The sequence below is a fragment of the Chelmon rostratus genome, chromosome 5, assembly GCF_017976325.1.
Source record: "Chelmon rostratus isolate fCheRos1 chromosome 5, fCheRos1.pri, whole genome shotgun sequence".
Lineage (NCBI taxonomy): Eukaryota > Metazoa > Chordata > Actinopteri > Chaetodontiformes > Chaetodontidae > Chelmon > Chelmon rostratus.
The window spans coordinates 16,115,204-16,139,467 of NC_055662.1; the positions used below are offsets into that span (position 1 = coordinate 16,115,204).

General features: G+C 40.1%; 1 protein-coding gene across 5 annotated transcripts in view; it reads left to right on the forward strand.

The window, feature by feature from the left end:
• Window positions 1–12,990: 12,990 nt before the first annotated feature.
• Window positions 12,991–24,264, forward strand: part of LOC121606403 (dmX-like protein 1) — a 56,037-nt gene continuing 44,763 nt past the window's right edge. For 4 of the 5 annotated variants that reach the window (XM_041936703.1, XM_041936705.1, XM_041936706.1 and 1 more), the window contains exons 1-9: window positions 12,991–13,298; window positions 14,800–15,032; window positions 16,421–16,546; window positions 19,871–19,948; window positions 20,539–20,617; window positions 20,760–20,904; window positions 21,197–21,263; window positions 21,513–21,697; window positions 22,642–22,846. In XM_041936703.1, the coding sequence (XP_041792637.1) occupies window positions 14,946–15,032; window positions 16,421–16,546; window positions 19,871–19,948; window positions 20,539–20,617; window positions 20,760–20,904; window positions 21,197–21,263; window positions 21,513–21,697; window positions 22,642–22,846 (972 nt within the window). In that variant the 5' untranslated portion in view covers window positions 12,991–13,298; window positions 14,800–14,945. The remainder of the gene's footprint in view (window positions 13,299–14,799; window positions 15,033–16,420; window positions 16,547–19,870; window positions 19,949–20,538; window positions 20,618–20,759; window positions 20,905–21,196; window positions 21,264–21,512; window positions 21,698–22,641; window positions 22,847–24,264) is intronic. The other variant, XM_041936704.1, reaches the window with a different exon arrangement.

Sequence of the window (24,264 nt, forward strand, 5' to 3'; positions counted from 1 at the left end):
TGCTGCAAGCCTCTAACCAAAACAAACTACAACCCCTCGGTATTTCACACACTCTATCTTTACATTCTTTAATCTCTCCCTCTCTATCCCCCCCCCCCCCCCCCTCTCTCTCTCTCACACACACACACACACTTTGAAGTGGAAGTGTTGCTAAGTGTGGGAGGCGGGCAGGGTATAATTCGAGCTCAATAATGTCAAGATACACACCAGTTAGTTTTGAACTGTGGAAATATGCTCGTGTCAGAGCTGATCTCGCTTATCTTGCTAAAGTTGTCCCAGGCGCATTAGGACTCTGTGTGTGGAGGAGATGCGGTTGAAATAGAGCAACCATCACATCCCCGGCTGGGACGGGAAGAACGCACACACCAGTCATTCTTCAGGGACTCAGCTCAGCTCCATACCCAGACCTGTTTCTTTTTCATATAGCCTCTGACTAGACTACAGCAGCTCTTTTCCCCCCGCCTGTCTCCTCTCCAACCCCTGGAACTTGATCTAAACATGACAGTGTCACAGGCATCTTCTACCCGTTTTAAGGGCTTCCAGTAATGTCCTACGACTAATTCATGCCCTTTTGCTGGTCTGAAAACATACTAAAGGCACTGGGCCCACTTTTCTCTTGATTGTGTGTATCAATAAAATCTTTGTAACAACATGTAGCAATTTCCTGTGCCTCTGACACTTCACCCCTCTTTTCCTCCCTTCCCGCCTGTCAATGGAAAAGCTGTCACATCACACCAGTGGTGGACGAAGCACTTAGATCCTTATTTAAGTGAGAGTGCTGTCATGCAAAAACCAAATGAGGTGGAAGAGATCTGCATTCAAAATCTTATTTAAGTTAAAGTACAGAAGTAAAATCAGCAAAGTGTACTTAAAGTGTCAGAAGAAGTAAAAGTTCTCATTCTGCAGACAAGTACCCTCAAATAGTCATGGATACATTATTATTATATCAGATGTTACAATATTAGGCTGTTAATACTGATGCTCTTTCACTGTAGATTCAATAAGATCTTTAAGTCCAGTTGTTCTGAACCGAGGGGTCTGTGTCACATGACCCATGGCTTCAAACACATGAGGAGATGATATAAAGATCACAATCTGAGAAGTTTAGGGGGCAAAATGTCTCTTTGATGGAACTGCGAACAACTAGTAAACATCTGAGACATGACCGGAACCCCAACCAATTTAGTCTTTAACTATGTATTTTATGTAAAATCTTGATCCGAAAAGCACAGCTGTCAAATTAATGAAATGGACTAAAAAGTGCATTTCTTCCCTCAGGAGACGTAGTAATATAGAAGGAAATACTCAAGTAAAGTAGAAGTACCTAAAAATTATAGTGAGTAAATGTACTTAGTTATTTTCACACTACACCATAATCAGTTATACCCTACTAGTCATGTAAAATGTAGGGACTCATGTGTAAGCACCCACGCTTGCACCCATATGCACAGCGACAACAACATATAGCACACCAGTGGAACGAGAAATATACCGATATTTTACTTATATTTACACCAAGAAACATCACAGGTAGTTCAATACAAGTAAAAACACTGCAATCCAAATTTTGCTTAGCGAAAATAAAGGTATTATCAGCTAAATGTATTCAGTCAAAGTAAACAGAACAATAATAGTATAATGAAATTCTTAGATGCCTGGTTCCAGAACAAACATAATGATTAGATTAAATGAATCTAACAACAGAATAAAAAAATGAATCTATAAGTAATGACAATAGAAATAGCAAGAATATAGCAAAAATGAAACAGTGGAACAATTAAATGATATATTCAGTATAGATTCAATGATGAGTTTCAAGAAAAAACTGTGAAACAATGACACAACCAGCACATAATGACATATGTATTAGAAGGGCTGGTGATGACATCAGTATTGAATTCTTAATTATCGTTATGTGGAAAGTTTTCTGTAAGTTCAGGACCAGAGTGGCCTGAGGGGAGAAACTCCTCGTCATCCTCTCTGTTTTGGCCTTCAGGCAGCAGTAGCGCCGTCCTGGCCGCAGCAGAGAGAAGAGTATGTTGTTGGGGTGGGTGACGTATGTTTGTACGATTATCATATGTTTATAATGTAAAATCAGAATGCGTCTCTGGGACTCTGTAGGTTTGGGGTCTCAGCCTGCTGGTGTTACAGGAGTTTTCTTGTGCCTCTATATCACAATAAGATGTAGGTGATAGGATGTCTGTTCGGAGCCTGCTGAGCTGTGTGTTTTACCGCTGGACCGCTGGAGGAGCATCATTTGTAAAAACTGCCAGTGGTGCTGCTGCCAGAGTCCTAATGGCTGCTGCTCACCTGTGGATCACACAGGCAGCTGAGAAAGGAACACAGCCCATTTACAGTGGCAGCTACCTTTGCACTGTTGCAGGCCAATCACTACCTCTCTTCTTAGTGCTTTAATGGGCACTGCAGCCTGTTTATTCTCCCCAAAGGGTGTAAAGTGGAAAAGAGTAAACATGTTGCTACATCTAAAAATTGGGGCTAACACAGTGCTGATTGCTAAACCTTTGCATATGGGACTTCTGGGAGCACACCAGCTGTATCTGCACTCATAGCATGGACTGTATTGTGTTGTTTCTGTCATCTCATAAGGGATATTCACTTATGGATTATGCAGAAAACAGACAGGAAAGTGGGGATTATAAGGATCTAGTGTAGCACTGGTGAACAGCTACAGGCTTGAAAGTGATACTGTAGGTTTTTATCGAAACGTGGTCCAGGTTCAGTACACTGTATTATGAGTCTGCAGCACTTCCAGGGCTATAAGAAGCACTGAAATTATATTGAAGCCGAGGCACAGTTATTTTGCCAGGTGTTTATTTTAGTGCGGATGCAGTAAGTCCAGTAGTAAAAAACAGTGCAATAAAAAACAAGTTACAGAAGATAGATTAAAAACACTATGAGTGACTGTTCACTATGAATGGCAACAGGCCAATTTATTAACAGAAGAGTCTGTGCTGAGATTCAACAGCTGTACAGTTAATAAAATCCATCTGCTGAGATTTAATATGTCACAAAGCATAGGCTACCAGATACAAGGGGAAAAACAGATGATGATGAAAGCTCACATATAAAAAACACTGTAGTTGCTCTCAACTACAATCACAAGACGACAAGAATAATGAGAGTGAAACGCTTCCATCTAAGTAGCTAATTATGAAACTTGAGCTAATTTTTAGTGACGCATCATGAATACAGAGTTTCTCCTTTGGAATGCAATTCTGTATTAAAGTGTCCCATATTGTCGATATTTTAGAGAAACTGCCATCTGAATGTGCTGTTTGTGGTGTATTACCAAAGCCCCAAAGCGAATGCGATGTAGTGTAGGAAAGCAAAATGAATAAAATTACAGTATATAATTTAAAGCTGTGCTGTACCGCAATCAATTTTTCAGCCAAGGAAACATTTGTTTGAAAATGTGAAACCCAGAAAATCTTCAATAAATAACTTAACAAACTGCACAGAGTGTAGAAAAATGAAGTTCACACTACCATGTTCCACAATGAGACATTTTGCCCAACAGTTTATAAAGTCCTAGCTGCATTTTGGACACACATGGAGGGAAATTATTTAGCTGTTGTCACTGCACATTTTTCACTCCAAAACCCTCGAGTCTGTTTCCAGCGGAGGGTCAACAATCAGTATTCAAACAGAACTAATAAATCAACTGAAAATAATACAATAATAACTCATAGCTGCTTAAAATGCAACAATTAAAGAAAGGTAATAAAGTGTGTTTTAACAGGATGCGTTTTTTGACGATTAAGCACACCTGTCCAGTTTGAGAAGTGCTGGCCTGTTGACGCTATGCACAATACTAACAGAGCTAAGGAACATGTGTCTGTGTGTGCCTGTGTTTTTTCAGTGTGCATGAGTGCATTTTTGCCTACACGAGTGTTTGTGCATTCATGTTTACTGTACATCTGATATGTCATCCCCTCCGTGTGAGGTAACTGTCAAACCCCTCACATTCAACAGATCCTGGATGATAGAGTGTCAGTTTCTGCATTAAGGCAGGAAACAGAATAAACTGAGGTGCTGTTCCTGCTGAGCAGCAGAATAAAGATCATTAGATGCCTCACAGTTGTCGCAAGCAGGGAGATGTCACTCACACGTGCACTCATATGCACGTATGTCTGCACGTTGACAGAGATAAACACACACATACACGCATACAGTAAGAAAATCCTGAAGAGAGCTACACTCAGATGCCCTACTTATGAATTCAGTGTTGTAAAGATGCCTCACCCACACATACAGACACATATATACAGTACAAATATATATATGCATATATACAAATAAACACACGCAGACACACACACAGAGTTTTGGTGGTTATGCATTATAGCAATTAGTAGACAATAGTAAAAATTATAGAAAATAAGAATCACCCAGTGTCACAGGAAGCGCATCCACATTTTTTAGCACCATCCAACTGGCAAGCAACACTTTCACACCATTTTAATTGGTCTCTAAGAAAATTCGAGCTGAGTGAATCTTTTTTTGTTATTATTATTTTTTTTTTTAAACTCCAGCAGTACCCGCTCAAGCATCACAGCCGGTGGCGAAAGGTTCAGAGCAACTGATTTGTATTCAGGGATGATTGATTGTTGCTAAATTTTTATACAGTGACATAAACATCAGCTACTTATCACTATTTTCACCTCAAAACATTGCCAGAATAGGCAACAAGTAGACAACACTTAGTGGGTGCGTGTATGTGTGTGTGTGCACGTGTGAATGTTCATTTAACAGTTTTTATGATGTTTTATCGTCATTAATTATAGCCAGCCTGCTGGCATCAGTTTGATGCTGTTATAGTGTTGCTCATTGGCCACTAACAGTGTCCTGCTTTATTTGATTATCCAAGTGTTTCTAAACCAGCAGAGATGCCGTCATCAGTAAGTCATGCTCTGAATATGCTGTATTGTGAAAATATGATGGGATAATACAGGGATGGAATGTATTCTCCTGCAGTCACTGCAAAAACTGCATTTCTGTTCTGTCACCAATATGTAGTCAACAGTTGCCAGAAATACTAAAAGCCTTATTCGAAATTGGCTCTGAGTGTAAGCCAGAGGCACCTGTGTCAGCACATTTAACCTAAATGTAACGTGTGTGTGTGTGTGGGTGGGTGTGGGTGTGACCTGTAATGGCAAAATGATGTAAAGCATGGCTGAGTAAGGTACAGTAAGCAAAGCACTGTAAGACAGACTATACACACACACACACACACACACACACACAGCCTACTGGGCCTCGCCCCAGCCAGCCTCAGTTTCCTCTGTGCATCCAGGTTTGCATGAAATCCATGAATAAGTCAACATTTCTGCATGATAGGTCTGTAACTAGGAGTGACAGTTAGAGAGCATAGTCTTAAGAATCTCAGATGGGACTGTGTGTGTGTGTGTGTGTGTGTGTGTGTGTGTGTGTGTGTGTGTGTGTGTGTGTGAGATTGGGGAGGTGGGATGGGTGGGGGCGGGCTGCTGAGTGCTTGTGCATGTGAGCCTGTGTCTTCCACCCCCCATCTACCTCACAAATGGACGTCATGCTACTGATGAGGTCTGAAAGAGAGAGAAAGAGGGTCGTTGACGTCAGCTGCAAATGGAGCCGTAAAGTGGAGAGGGAATACCGCTGAGGGTTCAGGTAAATAAAATGGGTCATCACACAACCGAACGGTAATATTTCTTGTCTATCTGTGAGAAAATTTTCTAAACTCCACCAACACTTACTGCGCTTTTTTCCCAGAAATTTTCAAACGTGTCCTTTTTCTGCAGATGGATCTTTGCTGAGGTGTCATCACATGACCTAAGCAAGGAACATGGGGAGAACTCATTCCCTCCTGAGCCTTAAGCCTCAAGGTCAAATCTCCATGCTCAACTATTATTATGTCGTTGTCTGAAATTGTCTGTGGCGTGTCTTAATGGATCAGGGATATTGATGCGCTTGCATCAAATTTCACTGCAAGAAACAACCTTGTTTTAACTTTTTTCCACATTTTTCCATTCGGCATTTTTTTTAACTTACATTTGATTCAGTAATTCATGTATTTATCTTACCTACAATGCCTATGACTGTTGACAACACAAACACCTGTGTATCCCATGATTTGTGAATGCATTTGAGCATCGTCCACAAATACATGATGAGCTATCCTGATTTTGACTTTCTGGAGATCCTGGGCCTGCGTGTTCTCTTTTTCCCTCTATTAGTTGCTGTGTGGGAGAGCTGATGCACCAAAAGAAAGTTTAACAAGATGTCACAAATAAATTCCCAGTTTTTACAAACAAACTTGGCAGCACAAACCTCTTTGAAGACAATCATCTTTATAGCAACACAAACTGTGGGAAAGGCCAGGCGGGACGAGCCCTCGCTCCAGCCGACTCCTGAGCTCCATCTACGGACACTTACCTCTCCTCTGCCCGCATGTCACTTCTTACCTCATTATCATTTCATGTCAGTTAAGAAAACTTCTGGCATGTGCTGGTTCCGCTTGTACTGGTTTTACTTGTTAGAAAAGTAGTAGAATTAACATAATTTGGTGCAATGGCATTATTACAAGGAAATTATTTAGAAAGTGTACGTATATGAATTAATGCAACAACATCGTTAATTGTTGATTTTGGGGTTGGGAGGGGTATTTGGAAAGTTTGGCCACAGTACACATTTTTGCAGGAAGCACAGCTGACCCTTGTCTCCTTGCTCTGTCTACAAGAGCAAGCAAGATATTTGTGTACACACCACGGAAGTGTACCTTTTGCCTGCTTGTTGCACCTGCGAATGCATATCAGGTGTTGAGTGGAATTGATTTTATGAGGAAATGATGCTGCAGAGCGCAGCATAGCTGGAAAGAACTACAGTGGCATACAAAGTGGAAGCAGATGTTCCCCTGACATCGCATATTATGATTCCCATCTCCATCCCAGCCCGTTGATCCAGATCCAAAATCAGGTCCTGATTCGACCCCAGTGTCTCAATTCTCTCCCTGAGCTGCAGCTTTAACTTCACCTGCGCGGTTAGATGTCGGTATAGTAGCTGATTTAATGACACGTACACACAGTTGCTGCTGAATAAGTCATCCGGCCTCTTCTTACACACCCATAGTACTCATCTATTTTTCAGTCCAGGCCATATCTTTGCCTCTCACTCCCATGCTGTCTGCCTGTCCATCTGTCTCTGTCTGTCTGTATCTGTCTCTGTTGAATTATCTCTGCACAGTGGTTGCTTGTGGCTGTTTGGGGGTGAGCGGATGGGAGGTCCATGTCGCAGGAGGGAGAATAATTTGCTGAAAATGGACTTTGACCTTGAAAAAAAACACAGCATTTACATTTACTGCAGGCCTTGATAACAGCTGGATAACTCCACTCGCTGAAGACGACTGTCACAACAATCTGCTTCCCGTTTATCATCTCTTGATGTATTGTAGTCTGTATTCCGTTTTATCTGCAGCGGCACAGTGGCAGATACATTTAGATACATAATATTGGGTACTTTTTTTTTTACTGTCTCATTGGAGAATTAATGCCATTATGATCAAGCCCTGCGCATTCCTCAACAGACAGACCTCGGCTTTGAACTGCTAAATGATTGATGGGTGAGATGAAAGTGAATGTAGGTCACCGTGGGTGAGGGTCGACGGAAGCAGTATAAATCAGATGGGGGATAATAACTAGAAATCATGGAGGGTAATGGCCCAACCGCAGCCATTACAGGTATATTCAACAACCGTCGCTCAACAATGTGTCATAGCCTCTGAATGCTGGATTGCACATTTTTCTACAAACAGATAATTGGATGTTGTAGATATTACGGACAGTTCAGTGTTTAAACATGATCTGATTCTTGATTTGAGGTCAACTGGAGTGAATTGGGTCCAGTAATAAGCTATTCACGTAACTTATGGATCATTTAAGTGAAGGTGGTGAGAAATATCTTCAATCTATGTAGCAAATTTTGGCATCACTTTATGTATGCGTGAGTCTAGTTTCTTATGACAGGAGAAAAGATTCCCGCGGTCGGTGTTTTTCATCTACGGTGTCTCTACACTGTATCTGATTTGTTATCAGATGTGTGTTGTTTGAGAGGGATGTGTTCTGGACGTCTGCTCTGTGATCTCGGTTTAAATCACATAAAAAATATTCTTGTCTCCTCATTAAGCAAGTTCACTCCGCATTTTCTCAGACAGGAGGAGGCAGTCAGACAAAGAATGACGCCGAAGCATCTGATGATGAAGAGACCCGGAGCTCAAACAATGTCAAAACACATCTAGGCACATCCAGCTCCACTTCGTGTTAACCAGAGCGTCTTTGTGCTCAAAACGAGGAGAGATCAACAGCATAAAGTACAACTTTGTGAATTTCAAATCAGAGAAGGAAGTTTAATTTCTACTTTTGAGTGGGATAGTTTTTGCTAAAATGTTGAACCATCTGAATTAAGTGGATGAAGTTTGCTCCATTTCCAGGCAGCAATCGTGTTTTTCTAAGACAGCTGAAAGATTTCACTTTAATTTGCATGACACCGAATATAAAGGAATCAAATTATCACCTATGTTGCTCAGTTTAGTCAATACCCATACATTATTCTATTACAGTAGATTGCTGTGCATCATGAAATATTCATGATGACATAACATCTATATTGCATTACCACGTGCCCCAGATTTTAGCTGTAGTTTTGACACACATTAGGCTGCGCTCTCAGAGTCACAAAACACAGCAAGTCCTCTCATCTCCTGCTAAAGACTCACCAGAGCTCCTCCTCTGAAAGAATTTGGTTCAATCTGCAGTCTGTCTCTGAAGGCAGCAGTGGGTGTATGGTATCTCTGTTGCAATCTAGAGATCAGCTGCAGACTCAACAAAAAGGTCTCAGAAAGAGGGACCCCAGAGTTTTCTGAATCTGAGAGAGGAAAATGACAGAGGGAAATTGAGGGTGTTGGCCGGGCTATCAAAAGAGCAAAAAGAGACAAATAAAAGGCAGAGAAAGGAGCGAGAGCTGGGGAACAGATGGAGAGCAAAAAGATGTGAATATCATAAAAGCAGAGCCAGGCAGGAAGAAAAAGAAGAGGGGTGAGGGATCATAAAGAGCTAAAGCTGGTGCTGGGAGTAAAGGGTGAAAGGAGAGAGGAGAAAGTTTTGTTGTCAGCAGAGAGAGAGCGGCAGGTGATGGAAGGATAATGACAGAGGGAGGGGCCAGCTTGACCTCTGCCGACCTCTCGCTGGGAAGAGTTGGAGGAAGTGGGTGCAGCAGCAGGCCTGATGTGATGGGATATCCTGCCTGCTAACCCCTCTTCCTCCAACGCTAATATCTGTTCCCATCGTTTCACAGTCACTTCTGCAGGACGGACACAGGAGATACACTCATAGACACCTCATGCCGTGACGCACACGCGTCCACGTGCGTGCGGGCACAGATGGATGCGTGTGCTGACTTACGCAAGCCTTCACACGTGCTGACAGCCAAAAACACACGCGGACGCACACATGTAAACTCACCTTCATTTGACTCGACAACATTCGCAGCCAAGGACGCTTTGACTCAGGTCACAGCGTTACGCAGAAATGTGGGACAGTGTTGAAATTATGGTACAGAAGAGGAAGAGCTGGTGGATTACAAACACAGAAAGCCTGCCAGAGATGGCACTAACAAAAACAGTATTATCATGCAGTGCAGTGCAGCTGGTTTGGTTTACTGAGTGCAAACAAAGCCCATTATCCCTCTCTGTGCAGTTTTACACATACACCAAAATGAAAGCTTATCATTTGATGAGTGTTTAAAGGATACACATAATTACCCTGAGATGAGAGTATTTATCATTTTGTGATTACTGAAGCCAAATGCTAAACGGCTAGTCTCTTCAAAAGGACTGTTGTTTTATTTGCCATTATGCCTCATTATGGTTAGTTACACATGTCCGTGTCTGTAAGGAAAAGTTCGGCAAGTTGTGGGTATTTTCTCCTGTGGAAAAGCTGCCTCGCTTCGCTCCCCCCAACCCATGAAACATCAAAGCACGGCCACACTGAAACTTCAAGCCCATTTTGGCATTGCCCTCCTACCTCCAGATCCAGTAATTACAGCTCATACAAGACATCAACGTTATTACTCGTCAAACCGCAGTATAATAATACCACAAAACACTTCAAAGAGACAACTCACATTTCAAGGGAAAAATAAAAACTCATGGATTATGCATTAGGAAGGACTTCCAAAGCAGCTGGGGCTCAGTTCATGTTATCTGGAGCGAGACCCAGGTTTGCTAATCAAGATCTATGTTGGTGTAATTTGAAAATATATTTTACATGATTGTTAAAACTGAGCAGGCCAGTGGTTTGGGGTATTATTTTTACCATCCTGCAGTTTGCATTTGCAATGCAGTGCCTATTTCACATGTAACAATAGGATTATGCAGCAGCCAAGTGTGAGCTTGGCCGTGAGGTTAAATTGCAGCGCCTTGACAGATGCGACAGCCTCGCCACCCTCCATTTTTTTTTATACGTTTCAATACTGCCCTCTTGTGTCTCATGTTTACTGTGTAAGAAATGCTGTTACTTCTGCGTCTCGCCTTTACATTTTCTTCTCAAAAATTGCACTTGAACAAAAGTGCACTTTTGTGCAGAAATGTGGCGGGTGAAGTGTCTTCTGTCTGTAAATAGAAGTGTTAGCAGCATGAAATAGATCAAAGTGTAAAAAATGTAAAGTATGTGTAAAGTGTTTTGCTGTTACTTTTGGTGGAGGACAGCTGATACCAGAGATATGTATCTATGTTTAATGCATAAAATACTGAACTTAAGACAATGTCCATTACACCGACTGTTACCGACCACAGTCTATTTTTACTGTTAATGTTTGAAAACAGTGCTGACATTTCATGCCCATTTTCTCCAGATTAAAAATTTTGCAGGTTTTGAGGGATGCTGCCAAATACATCTTGGATCAGGCACAGAGATGACCAGATATTTTTAGGACCTCTTCTAACTTTCAGCTCCAATAACAGCTGAGAGTACATGATGCTCAGTATGCCTGAAAACTACAAGGTAACAACAAGGTTAGCAATTCAGCATCTGTTGTTTTTTAGACCATATTGTGGCACGTGGGGGGTATCTAACACAAAACTAACCTAAACCAAACTTTATCAGAGTTTATTTCCATTTTCAAATCAGAGAGTGTTGAACGGAGTGATTTTTCTTTCTTTTTGGTGTCTGCACTGAACAGAAACTGTTGCGTGCAAAGAACTACACTCACACACAAAACTCAGAGAATTCAATATCACACTGAAGAGCAATATCCTTTATCCACCGTGGCTTGTGAGTTTGTCCATGAAAAATCTTTTATTTTCTTTGTGAAGGGGAAATTATTACACTAGGATGGATGGTGCATGTGTGTGTGTGTACAGGTGTGCACAAGCCTGTGTGCAGGAAGTGTGTGTGTCAGTTTGCTACATCTAGCGTACATAAATGTAACCTGCGGTGGTCATGCATGTGTGCGTCAAAATTGATAGGTGATGTAATATTTAGTACAGTTATACTATAAGGATGCATCTTTAATAATGCCGTGACCTACTTCCTGACTGGGAAGTCAACAGTTTCTTCATCACCGCCATCCAAATGCCATGACAATAAATGTCGCCAGGCTTCCCTAATGTTACTGACATGTCAGCCATTTTAATTATTCATGGAGAGTGTCTGTCCCATTTATCTCCACATGCTTTAATTGAGTTTGAAGTCTCCAACCCCCCATCTTCACTCACTTGCCCATTTTATAGTGTTTTAACCAATACAGCGAAGCTTCACCAGAATACACAGAAATATAGCGTATGCAGAAATATGCATATGTGGATGCACGTGTGAGTATGTGTGTGCTTGTGTGTGTTTGTGTGTGTACTGTATTCATTCTGTGTTCATTAAATGCCATATTGCAATTTCTGAGTCTTATCATGCTTGCAAGATTTAGAACCACCTATAAATCGACTTTGTCAACTATCAACTATTGTCTTTGCTATTTTTGACCAAAATAGTATTAATGTGAAATAGTTATATGTGTTGAGGAGGAAATCCATTGAGGAATACAATAAAAAAATCACATTACATGCATCAGAACTTCAGTGTATTCTGGTCCAGCTCAACCATTTGGACTGGTCAAGGCCAGTGGATTGGGCAAGAGTGACACCCTGTGGTCATTTAGACTTAATGCGAGGACTTAAAATACCTCCCACATCACCTTTGTCCTGTCTCAGACAACAATCGGACATCAAGATACATTTAAATTCAATTAGTATCCAATGAGAAAACATTGTGGAATATAGGCTAAATTTACACAATGCTCCTGGTTCAGCAATAGCCCTCTCCCCTCAATGAAAAGTGTGCGCCAGCACACTATGACATCACTGTTGGGTGTGGTTATAGGTGCACCTCACCACCACAGAACCTTTCTGACAGGTTTATCAGTTTATGCATCTCCACAGATATGAGTTTACTTACCTCACAGATGCTGGTGGGTCATTTTGACACACGTGGACGGGTTAAATGATGGTTGACAATTTAATGAAGTTGCAAAAATAAAAGCTATGTTCATCATTTTTGGGACACCATTGAGGGACACTTCTCATTTATATTGCTGCACATTTTGACATTCTGAACATTTATTTGAGAAAGGTAGGTCAGTTTAGCAACATCCTCATCCAAATGTGTTGAAACCAGGTTCAACATGACGACACCTAGGGAAGTGTTTATTACATACCGGTACAACCAAAGTCTTGAAAACTACAAAATCCTCTGCAAACTACAAAAGGTGAATATAATGACACCTTTCTACCAACCTTTCTATGTTAATTCAAGTGTGTGCTCTCCCGAATTCAAAAACTGCCCTCTTGCGCTACTTTCAAAACGGAACTACAAGGACCACAATGCATTGCTGCGAAACAGTCAGTATCATGACACATCTTCAACATAAGGAAAAGCTTCCTCCGTGGAAGCGTTTTATTTGCTAACCTTGGGGAGAGGTTGGCTCCTTCTTATGGTTAGCAGCTCAAAAAGTAATTGTAAAGCCACTCGTATTGGCAAGGAGAAATTGACAGGCACTAAATGTGTCTACAGCTAGCTTTCTAGCTCAGGAGCTCGCTAAAAGAGAGCTTCTGAAGCTAGTACTCGCTAACCCTAGCTAACTAAGGAGACCGAATCCATAACATTTAGCTAACGTTGGAGAGCTACATTCATCAAAGTGAGCAGTTGACACGGGTAACTGTTATCTCTGTATCTTCATGACATGTTACAAAGTGACAGCACAAAGTAAGTCGCTAATTACTTTCAGTAACACTGGTCGTTTACGGTGTTTATTGCATAAACTGCAGATGGCTAGCTAAACTTGACAGCTAAGTTAGCGTATGATTTTAGCACTTGGAAACAGGTAGCTAGGTAATGCATTAGGGGTTTGCTTAAAATCACTTTCACAATTAATCATTTATACGTTTTATGTAAACGGGTGACACACTGTTCAGATGTCGTGTCGTTTGCGGTGTTTTAATGTGCTGGCGTGATAAACGTTATCACGTGAGTTGCCACAGGACAGGAAACATACTGTAACTCATGTTTGCTCCATTTAAAAAATAGCCTAACGTTAACATTACTGCTTCACTTTGTGTTAATGATGTAGGCCAGATTTTAACATTCACTTACTTGTTGTAAGTTACCCTAACTGGAAAGATGTTGTTGTTGTGTTGTAACGTTAAAAATGACTGATGTATCTCGCGCTTAAAGGTGAGATACCGCCAGTGTCAGTATCACTTTTAGACACGTGATATGGATTTATTTACTATGTGCGTTTTCCTTTCTTCAATCGACTTTACTTGTGCCTGCAGCAAAGTGTATTGAAAAAAGACAAGTAGACAAATTGACACAGAAAGTCGATTAACCGGGTTTACAGTGTTGTAGTGAGGTGTAAATTAAGACAGTACCTTGGCACCCTTTGACTCATTGCCACCCGTTCTGCACCCTTGCAGTAATGGCCTTTTAATGTTTATTGGATTTGAGTTACTGCCTACATATGCCTTTGAAACACTGCACATACACAGATATTTCATGAAAGTCTTTGCTGGTATTTTCAGCTGTTACCCACCCAATAACTTGTTCTATCTCTATAACTGACAGAAGTAATAGAAATAGGCACAGATATGAAATATGATGATGGGATGCCAGACTCGTACAGCGTCACCTTGCTTGTCCATGGTCCCATTTTTTTAAGGCTCTCTCAATGCCATCTCCCATATTTACTTCTGCTTTATACCCTTCCTCATGGTCATTCCATATCTTGCGCATGCCAGTTAGTGTGTCAGTAAACATGCTGAATGCATTTACAGTCAATGAACTCTGATGATAACCCCTTAATTGGCTGACACACCAAATGGCATGGATTTTAAGATACCAAGGCTAGGATAGAATGCCTTTTTTTAGCTGTCTGTATGGCAAATAGGTTTAATGGTTATTGTAGTGGGTCCTCTCACAATGTTACCAGTATGTTTCTGTGCATCAATGTCCCATTGTGAGACTAATTGAATGCTGTTTTGGATTGGTGCAGAAAAGGTTTATATGTATGCACAATACAGTGCAACATAAACAATTTGCAGATCATCTATTTCTTCCTTGATAAAATTACAAGTGCTGAGTGTTAAATCAATTTGCAGTCAATATCTGTGAGTCAGTAATATGCTCTAGGCTTGACGCTTACTGAACCATTACATTCTCTGTTTACATCTCCCTCTTTTTTATCTCTTCCTTCCTCTCTTCCGAACAGCAAGTCTGTAGAGACGCTGAAGTGAAATTACAGGCTACAGATGAAGATGAACACATCCTTCATATGGTTTCCCATGAATCTCACCTGGAGGGTGTTGTGAAAAAGGAGAGAGGGGAAGGAGCACAACGCGACTTTAAACACGAGTCATGAATCTCCATCAGGTCCTCACAGGGGCTGTCAACCCTGGAGACAATTGTTTCTCTGTAGGCAGCATCAACAATGTGCCATTCACGGTAAGATATTTCAAGCTCTAGAAATATTTCCCTTCCCAGCTATTTAGGAGCTCTGATTCTTAAGGGGTGGCCAAACTGATATGTCAGAACAGATTTTTGTCCTTTTAGTTGTTTATAATGTAACTGTTTTCTAGGTTAAGGTTACCGCATGGGCAAAGTGGGGATCCTGTCTAATACCTGGCCGTAATGCAATAGGTATTGTATGTCAGGTATTTTTAAGCCTCCAATAGTAGTTTAAAGTCTGGTCATTTCTCTTTCAATGAACCAATCAAGTTAAGCACAGGTGCAACAAAGGATCCATGAATGACAACTTTACCACTGCCTGTATGCTTTACAACTTAAAAAAAACTTGTTACACTTTCAAGACTTAATAGATCCAGCTAACTGATTAAAACAGCACACAACCTGGTCTGTATTGTCCCCCTATGAGCAAAATGTATTACTGCTGAAAAATGAAAACCTGTCACATAAAATATATATATTTTCTTTTATTTATTTGCCTTCTCTCTCTTTCTTTAAACTTCTGGTGTTAATGAATAAAAATTCTTAAAATATTATTGAGGATCATGCTTCTCTTTCAAGTGTGCAGTACGGTACAACATGTGGCACTGGAGGCATCAATATTTTTGCTGAATGGGGAAAAAAGCTTGGTCGTCATTCATTTATTTTTTCTCTGAGAAGTTTAGGTTGGTTAAGATTCAGCTGTATTTGACAGACACAAAATATGGCCGTGTGATTGATTTCAAGGCACTGAGTTCAGGCCGCAGCTGGGAAAACCTGTTTCCGCTGTCTGCCAAAGCAACACATCTTGTTTTATTGGCTCTTTCCACTTTAATTCCCTTTGATGGGTGATGAATTCCTCCATCATAACAGATAGGGATCTGTTAGCTTAATCGAACGCTTCTTTTTTTTATAGTTTAGAAATGCATTTGAATGTAACATATGCCATTGTATTATATTAATTGTTGTATAATTTACTACTGCAGGGAGCCTTTGTTTTGGATTTAGGACTGTGCTGCATATGTGAAATTCAAAGGCAGTACCGCTGACTGCTTGTGCACTCTGTGATCTCAACGCAGACACCACTCCCATGTCATTCAGACAATGGATCAATAGGAGAACTATTTCTGTCCTTCTGTCCTCTTGTGAAGGAGACACAGTCAGAGTGAATCACAGCTCATGTGAAGATCTCCTTTTTAGAGCCACAGAAATAGAGCATGGTCTTCTAATCTTATCTACTTGTACTCCAGAGCTGTCAAATGGTACCATGTTTGATGCAGTGACACTGGCTCCAGGACAAGTGCAGTTCAAGTAACCCTTTGTGCTATTCTCTCTGGGTGGATCTGAGCATCACCTTCATCTCTTTCTGTCTCCTTTTCTCTTCATAGGCCTATGCGTCAGGGTGTGATGTGGTGATTTTGGGAAGTGACTTTGAGCGATTACAGATCATCCCAGGGGCCAAACATGGCAACATCCAAGTCGGCTGTGTTGACTGCTCACTGCAGGGTGGACTGGTAAGACTAATGGAGTGTTGCTCGGTCAATTTGTGTCCTCAGGCTGATGGGCACACCGGGATGTTCCTAAAATACTGTACCACTTTAGTGTACAAACATTGCAGTTTAAATGTAAAATACATCGTTTGCATACCCAGCCCTTAATGCAGTTCTGCGATTTGACAAATCAAACAGCAAAAAAAGAACATCAGTCAAAAAAGAAAAAGTGAGGGCATTAAAAAGTGTGTTTTTGTTCAGCGCCATGGCATACATTTCTGCTTCCTTTTATTTCACTTTATTTTAATGACCACACAATTGGGATTGGTGGAATGTGTTTTTGATCAAGTGTGGTAGGCAAGCTCAGTTCAGAGTGCCAGCGAAATGTTACTTATCTAATGAACCCTTTCCAAATTTAGCTAAATTGCTCAGGACTCTGTTCTTTTGAGATTTTGTTATTGATTAACTATAACTGTCTTGCAAGGCACATTAGTGGTAAGCTCTGTTGCCCTCTTATTAAGCGTTGGCAGCTTATGTTTTCTGGAATGAGATTTGTTGGCAACATCAATCGCTGTTTTAATGAACTTCAGCTTCATTTACTCCAAGTTAAGGAAATATCATCTAGAAAAGCAAGTAGTGGTACAGCAGGCACATTCACTGTTGTAATGCCACTGCTAATCCCTTTAATGACCCCAAAATCGTTTAAACTGTAGGCACAAACAAAAGATCTGTTGTGATGTGTTTGTAATTTGTATCTGGGACTGATCTGCAAAAAATGTATTAACGTTATGAGGTCTTTCTGATGTTTCTTAATGAACTCCGTTCCAAGTCCATCTGTGGCACAGAGACAGCAAGAGAATTGCTTGTGTGCACGCTTTATCTTTGCTACAGGAATAGTTTAAAGGTATTTAGGCACAAGAATGGTGGCACAGCTCTTAAGGTTTGCAGTGTTTCTATGTCTATGATTTAAACAGTCTAAAATTCTCAAGTTTTAAAGCTACAAAACAGAGATGTGAGGGCTATAAAACTTGGCTAAAATTCAACACAATGCTTGTTGACCTGCTGTTTGGCCTAGCTCAGGCTGGTTTGGTTTGAGTTGTATCTTCTAGATTTTTGGACCTTTCCCCTGTAGACTGATACCATAAAATCTAATTGCCCAGCCACAAAAAGTCAGATCTCTGCAGTATGTGTATTAAATCTATGCAGGGATTGTTTATAATATTAATACCATCTAGCTTGTTTGGTTTTCATATCAGTGGCAGTGATGACAAGAGAAGTGTACAGAATTTGTATAATGTTTATGTCTAAATAAAAACCCATGAAACCCTACAGATTTTAGCACCTCTGCAGGCATACTGTCCATCTTGCAAGTTTGAGAGAGAGTGCTGTTTTTTTTTTCAATGGAAGCTAAAGGAGCTCATCTTCCATTATTACTGCAGCTATTCTTCTTAGTTGCTGAGCAATAATGCTGCAATCAAATAAAAAAGGGAGAATTTTAGGATTACTGCACCTGCATACATTTCTTCATAAAGATATTAAAGGTAGGGTTCATCATTGCTAAGCCATCACTATAATCTTGATTAATTTTTAAATTGTGGGTGGTGGTAGCCTTGTAAAACAGCAGACAGGCCTGATTTAATTCAAATGAGAAAAAACAAAACAAGCAAAACTCCTCCAGCATCCTTCTAGTGCAGCCAACCAACCCTTCACCTCCCCTCATGTGATGTTTAATCCAATTCAGCCGGGCCAGAAGTAACCTCACATGCCTCCAGCATGGTCCAGCATCTGTTTAAGCATGCTCAGTTGTTATGCTTGCCAGTTCCACCTCACTGCCCCTGTCCACCCTGTGATATTTGCAATGCTATTAGTTTAAACAGCATTGGTGAGCACACATCCCCTGCGCTCATGCAATTTAAAATCCCTTCAGATGCATTTTGTAAGCATTAATGACCCACTGCAATGAAACACGTATTTTCCAAAATCATAATATTCAAAGTGTTATTAGTGGTGGTTATAAAAAACGCATTATTGTAAGACGTTACTAAAATTAGTGCCAACAGCGTAGTCACTGAGAAGAATGCAGCCTGCACTATGCGCCTGTGCACTACATTCTATGCTGTGTTGCACCACGTTGGACTCTGCAAAACTTCCCATTACATTTTATCATTTAAAGCACAGAACAAGCAAAAGTGATTGCATTCTTTGACCTCTGTGTTAGACTACCTTACAATTTGAATCCAGATTTGTTGTTTTCAGTGGCTTGCATCGAGTCATACTGTGTATCTGTGTCGGGTTCAAAATAAACGTGCAGACCAATAATACAGAGACAGGACAGGGTGCAACTTCCACTAACACCAGGAAGCAGTGGCTTCGAGGCAATTTTTAAAACCTGCACACATTTTTGTCAGCTAGCTAAAACAGCAGGTGATTCCTAGTTAAGACTGTTTCACTGGAGCTTTAAGATGTCTATTATAAAATATTTGCAGCATAATACGACCTCAGAATCTCAGTTGGGGTTTTATTAAAATCAGAAAATGAAGAGCAGTCATCAGTATATCAACTAAAAACGTAATGTTTTAAACGTCTGTTTTTTTGCTACTCTCAGAACAGGCCTATGTTGACATGACTGCTTTATTCCCTGGACAAGAGCTATAGAGTAGAGCTCTTTTTTTACAGCGTGCATGTGCTGCATTTTGCTCTCCGATCAAATCAGATTAAACATGAAGTGTGCTAAAAATAAAGAATATATTTTCCTTATGTATCATCATGCCATGAGCCATTGTCTGTCTAGAAAGATTTTATGAAACCGTGTTTGTGCATGTGATGGCTTGTGTGCGTGTCTGTGTGTGCCTGTGTCAATTTATGTTCACATTTGCACGTGTGAGTGTGTGACTCACTCCTTCATGGTATTCATTTGCTAACAGTCTGCATATTATTTACCCCAACGGAGACACAGCTTGTATTATCCAAGACCTGGGCCTTATTAAACTTGGTATTTATGGTCACCGCCACAAATGTCGCTCATTCAGTCAGTTTAACATTGTGACCGTGGCTCCCATGAAAAGCACTTTAGCACGTAGCCGTAACCACTGCATGAATGTGCATATAGTAGTCAACACAATGTTTGCTTTGTACTGTTGAGACATGTCATGCTTTATATGTAAAGCTATAGATTTATATTTTTTTGCCTACATCCAATTTTGATCTTGAACAGGCATCCACACTCAATCTTTCAGATATTTTAACAACAATTTGATATTTTTTGACATATTTAGAAATGGAATTGGAATATAAAATATGTTTTTTGGTGATACCTTTTCACTCTAACTTTCTCTTTTCTTCTGACAGATTGCAGCTTCCTATGGAAGCATTGTGTGTGTCTTTGAGCCTGTTCAGCACCCAGATCAGAAAGACACATCTCTGACTGTGAGTAGACTACATTACCTTCTTGTCACAATCTGGTCACGCATGTATTCAGAATATCCTGAAAAACAAGACCTTTCTCTTTCAAGCCACTTGGTATTTGAAATAGAGCAGAATGTTGTTCCTCCTAACCTGCCAGAAAGTCAACAGGGAAGCACAAATATTTCAAACTCACATGCGCAATCTTACTGAATTGTTGCATGAAGTCTTGCAGTCATCGGCATGCTTACTGTTTATTCCTGCACTGTCTTCAGTGCAGAGGTCAAAGGTTTGCTATGTTGGTGTTGAACAGCTTCCTGTTTTTAGAGAAGTCAAGGAATAGTCATAAGGAATGGGAAGGTTTTACACATCTTAAACATAAGCCAGTACCTCTTTCATTGCAGAAGTTCCCTGGTAATACAGCTGCTGTCTGTGTGGCCTGATCACATGTTGCTCACATGAGAGCAGCTTCTTTTTTGGTTCTGGTTATGTAGTTGTAACTGCTGATATAAGCGACAAAATGATGATGATTTCCTTCAGAATCTATTCTATTTTTATCATATTTATATTTTGAATGTATCTTTTTAAATGTCGCCCTTTTTTCATGTACACAGAAGGTGAACTGCCAATGGCAGAAGACTGGTCAAGTTGTATTAAAGTCTATGGTACGGAACCTGGCCTGGCACCCCACAGGTACTTTGATACATAATGTTTTCTTAATTTAATACAAAATACCAAAATGCAATAGTGTTTGGTTGGTACTATTATTTATATATACAAAATAGGTGCCATGGGTTGTATCTGTTCTGAAAGAGTGATGTTTTTCTTTATCCAGGCAGCACCCTCTTAACTGGCTCTAGTAGCCTCCAGTTGTGGTCTAATGTCGATGGACTAAAAGATGAAGCTGAAGAAGAGGGAAAGCAGACAGAAATGACCATAAGAGACACTCATTCTGCCTGGAGGTGCATCTGGCAGAGCAGGTAAGACCTGAGAAGTACAAAATCTTCTTATGATGCTGCCTACCTCTGGAATTTAAGGATGGTGATTTTATTGTTTTCATTTTGTTTGAAAGGAAGGAACGACAGGAATGTTGTTCTCTCCAAAATTTACTTAAACTAGATAACTCAACATTAATTTTAGTCATGTGCTTAATAGACTTGTTTTAATCTTAAACTCTTGTCTTTACTTACCTTACATATTTTATGTATGAAAAAACAGATTTATGTTGTTTTGAGTATTGAAAATACTGTAATTTAAATTTCTTGTCCTAAGGACGGCCTCTCCAGTCAGTTTAATGAAGTTCTCACCTGACGGGGAATTTTTTGCTACTGCTGGACAGGTAAGTGGCCTTTAGTGGAATTGCCAAACCTGTATGTATTTGATTCAAAATAAGTTTGTGCAAGTCATGTTTGGATGTTTATTCACATTGCCAAGGCCAAACACTGTAAACTCAGGTGCATTTATAAAGTAACTGATGAGTATTGCATACATGTTTTTAAGATAAGACCTACAACCTAATGCCTTTAACTTGCAATAAGACATACTGCGGCACAGAATCAATTATATAGTATTTGTCTCTTCCCTTAAGGATGACTGCCTAGTAAAGGTCTGGTACAGCACCAGTAAGTGGCAGTCAGGTGTTTCCAGACTCTTCACACCTCCAGAACCCAGTGTCAGTGTCCAGGGAGAGCTGGCCTTTTCCTTTGTCTACCTGGCCCATCCCCGCTCTGTTACCGGCTTCTCTTGGAGGAAGACCAGCAAATACATGCCACGGTACAGACACACTGTCAAGGCAACATTTCACAGCTGCCTTTCTGCAGCCATGATTAATTTATTTCCTGGTTTGTATTGGCTTAAGCTGACAGAACTGAGCACAACAGTTAGAAAAGCACAGTCTTAACAACTGCACAATAATGGCTAAAGCAATACTAAGTTGACCTGTTTTTAGGCCTGTTTTACTAGATAGACAGGTATTATCTGTTTCTGTTTGTTTAGCTCCCCAATATACAGCATTTCTGTGTTGAATGAGAATGAGCTCTTGTAAGGAACACATTAAAAAAGGTTAGATGTTGTACAGTATTACAGTCTCACACACTGTTCTTAAACTCCCAGTTCCAACCTGCTTTGTTACAGCATTGCTAATCTTACGTGACCTGTAATTGTTCTCAGACTGGAATTAAAATGTGACACGGATCACGACAGATTTAGCATACAGGAATATTAGTTTGGAAATGACAAGGAAAAGATTATTGCTACTCTGCCTATCAGCTTAGAGAATTAACACAGACATTAAGACAGTGTAATGTTAAGGCAGAATTCTCATTAAGCTTATTTGCTAGAAATCAGGCTTCAGGGAATCTTATTCTACCTTTGGCAACCTGTTCTGTTTGTTTATTCCAATTCTTTTAACATTTTTAAGCAAACTGGTTTATCACGTTCTTTGATCATGGCCAACATTAAGGACAATATTAGATCCAGTCAGTTCTTGATCACTAGTGTCATTATAACTCTTGTCACTTATTGACACTTTTTGGTGTTTACTTAAACGTATCTCTCTACAGGTGCCTCTCCCTTGACTCAATGTTGAATAGTACACTGTGCATTAGATGATAAAGAACATTACTGATGAGTTCAGTGACCTCTGGCAAACTTCAGCCAAAATCCTTCATCATTACCCTTCCTTTTCCACCTCCCCTGTCCTCTGTCTCTCCTTGCAGAGGTGCAGTGTGCGACGTTCTGCTCACCTGCTGTAAGGACAGCGTGTGTCGGCTCTGGGCAGAGACGCTGTTGCCAGGTGACAGCCTCCTGTCCGGGCACCATAACAACCACGCCGTTGGCCCACACAGTGACACACTGAGATGTGCTGGCCCTTCTAGGAAAAACACCTGCAATGGGAAGACACAAGGAAGAACAGCACAGGAAGTAAGCTACTCTAATGTAATTTTTGCCAAAGATAAATACACTCATTTGCCACCTTTTTTAGGTGCAACTAGTTAAAACAAATGCAGTCTGAAGCACAGTGCTTCAGTAAATTAAGTAATAATGAATGCTTTGTCTGAAAGTTTTAACATTCAGTTTTTTTTAAACTTACATAGATTTTTAATCAGCTTTATGGTATTTTGGAGGCTGTAGTTTGCAGTGGTGTTGAACTGCATTTTGTCATACTGAGTGGTGTTTCAATTTAGTCTACCCTAATTGAAATAAATAGGATAGACAAAAAAATTAAATGTAAAAAACACAGCATAAGCCTCAGCACTGTAACTAGCTGCCAAAATGACCATAATATTGAATCATTCCCTCTCTAAAACAGTTCCAACAAAAACTGAACATCATAAATTTCATAACGGTAGAATTTTGTATTATTTTATTATTAGACCACATTAATTTTAGAAACATGTACCTAGTAAACTGGCAAGTGAGTGTATATCCAACTAAATATAATAATAATTAGATACATTTCTCTAAGAAGGGAGCAAGAACTCAATAATAAGATCACATAAATCACATCATAAAATTAAACTTAAAAGTATGTACTGTAATAATTATATCAATCCATAAATAGCATAAATGCACATGCTTAGGGGGAGTGTACATGCTTTCTTTCCATGCTAATTATATATCATTGCCATGATTTGACAGTGTAGCACACAGATTGAGACAGTTTGGAGAGCTGTCATCTTGAAGCGCTACATCAAAAAACTTCGGTCAAAGAAGTGCCTGAAACTACAAACTGTTGGCCAAAGAAGGACCAACGCAGAATCAAAGCCTTTTTTAAAACTGTATCACAGTGTCCTCATAGTGTCTATTGAGGTTACAAAATACAAAAATAATTAAAAATAAATAGCACAAATGCTGTGATCTCTTGTTTTGCCCCATTTGGCCCTGATGAAGAAGCCAGGCTACTGTATTTTCACCACTGCTAATGTAGGACATTAGGGCGCTGCAGAGATGAGGGAACAAGAGCAGAGGGAGACTGAGAAAGAATAAAGAAAAAACCGAGGCTTAGTGGAATTAAAAGGGAAAATTAATTGGCTATCAGGCATGATGTTTTTTACAGCTTTATAGCGCTTAAGACGTGAAAAATATTGGCCTCCTTTCTGTAATCTGTACAACACCTCAAAATTATAATTCGTGATCATTGTCTTTCTGTTTCATATTTCATCTTCTACTTTAAGTGACTTGCGTTATTTTTGACAGCCTAGCTAGACCTCAATCCTCGTACTTACATCAGTTTGAATATGGACATTTAAATGGTTATGGGTCTCACTGGCACTTACAGAGCTCGGGGCACATTAGATTACAGGAAAAATAGGTATGCAAATTTCTCTGCTGGGCCTGGA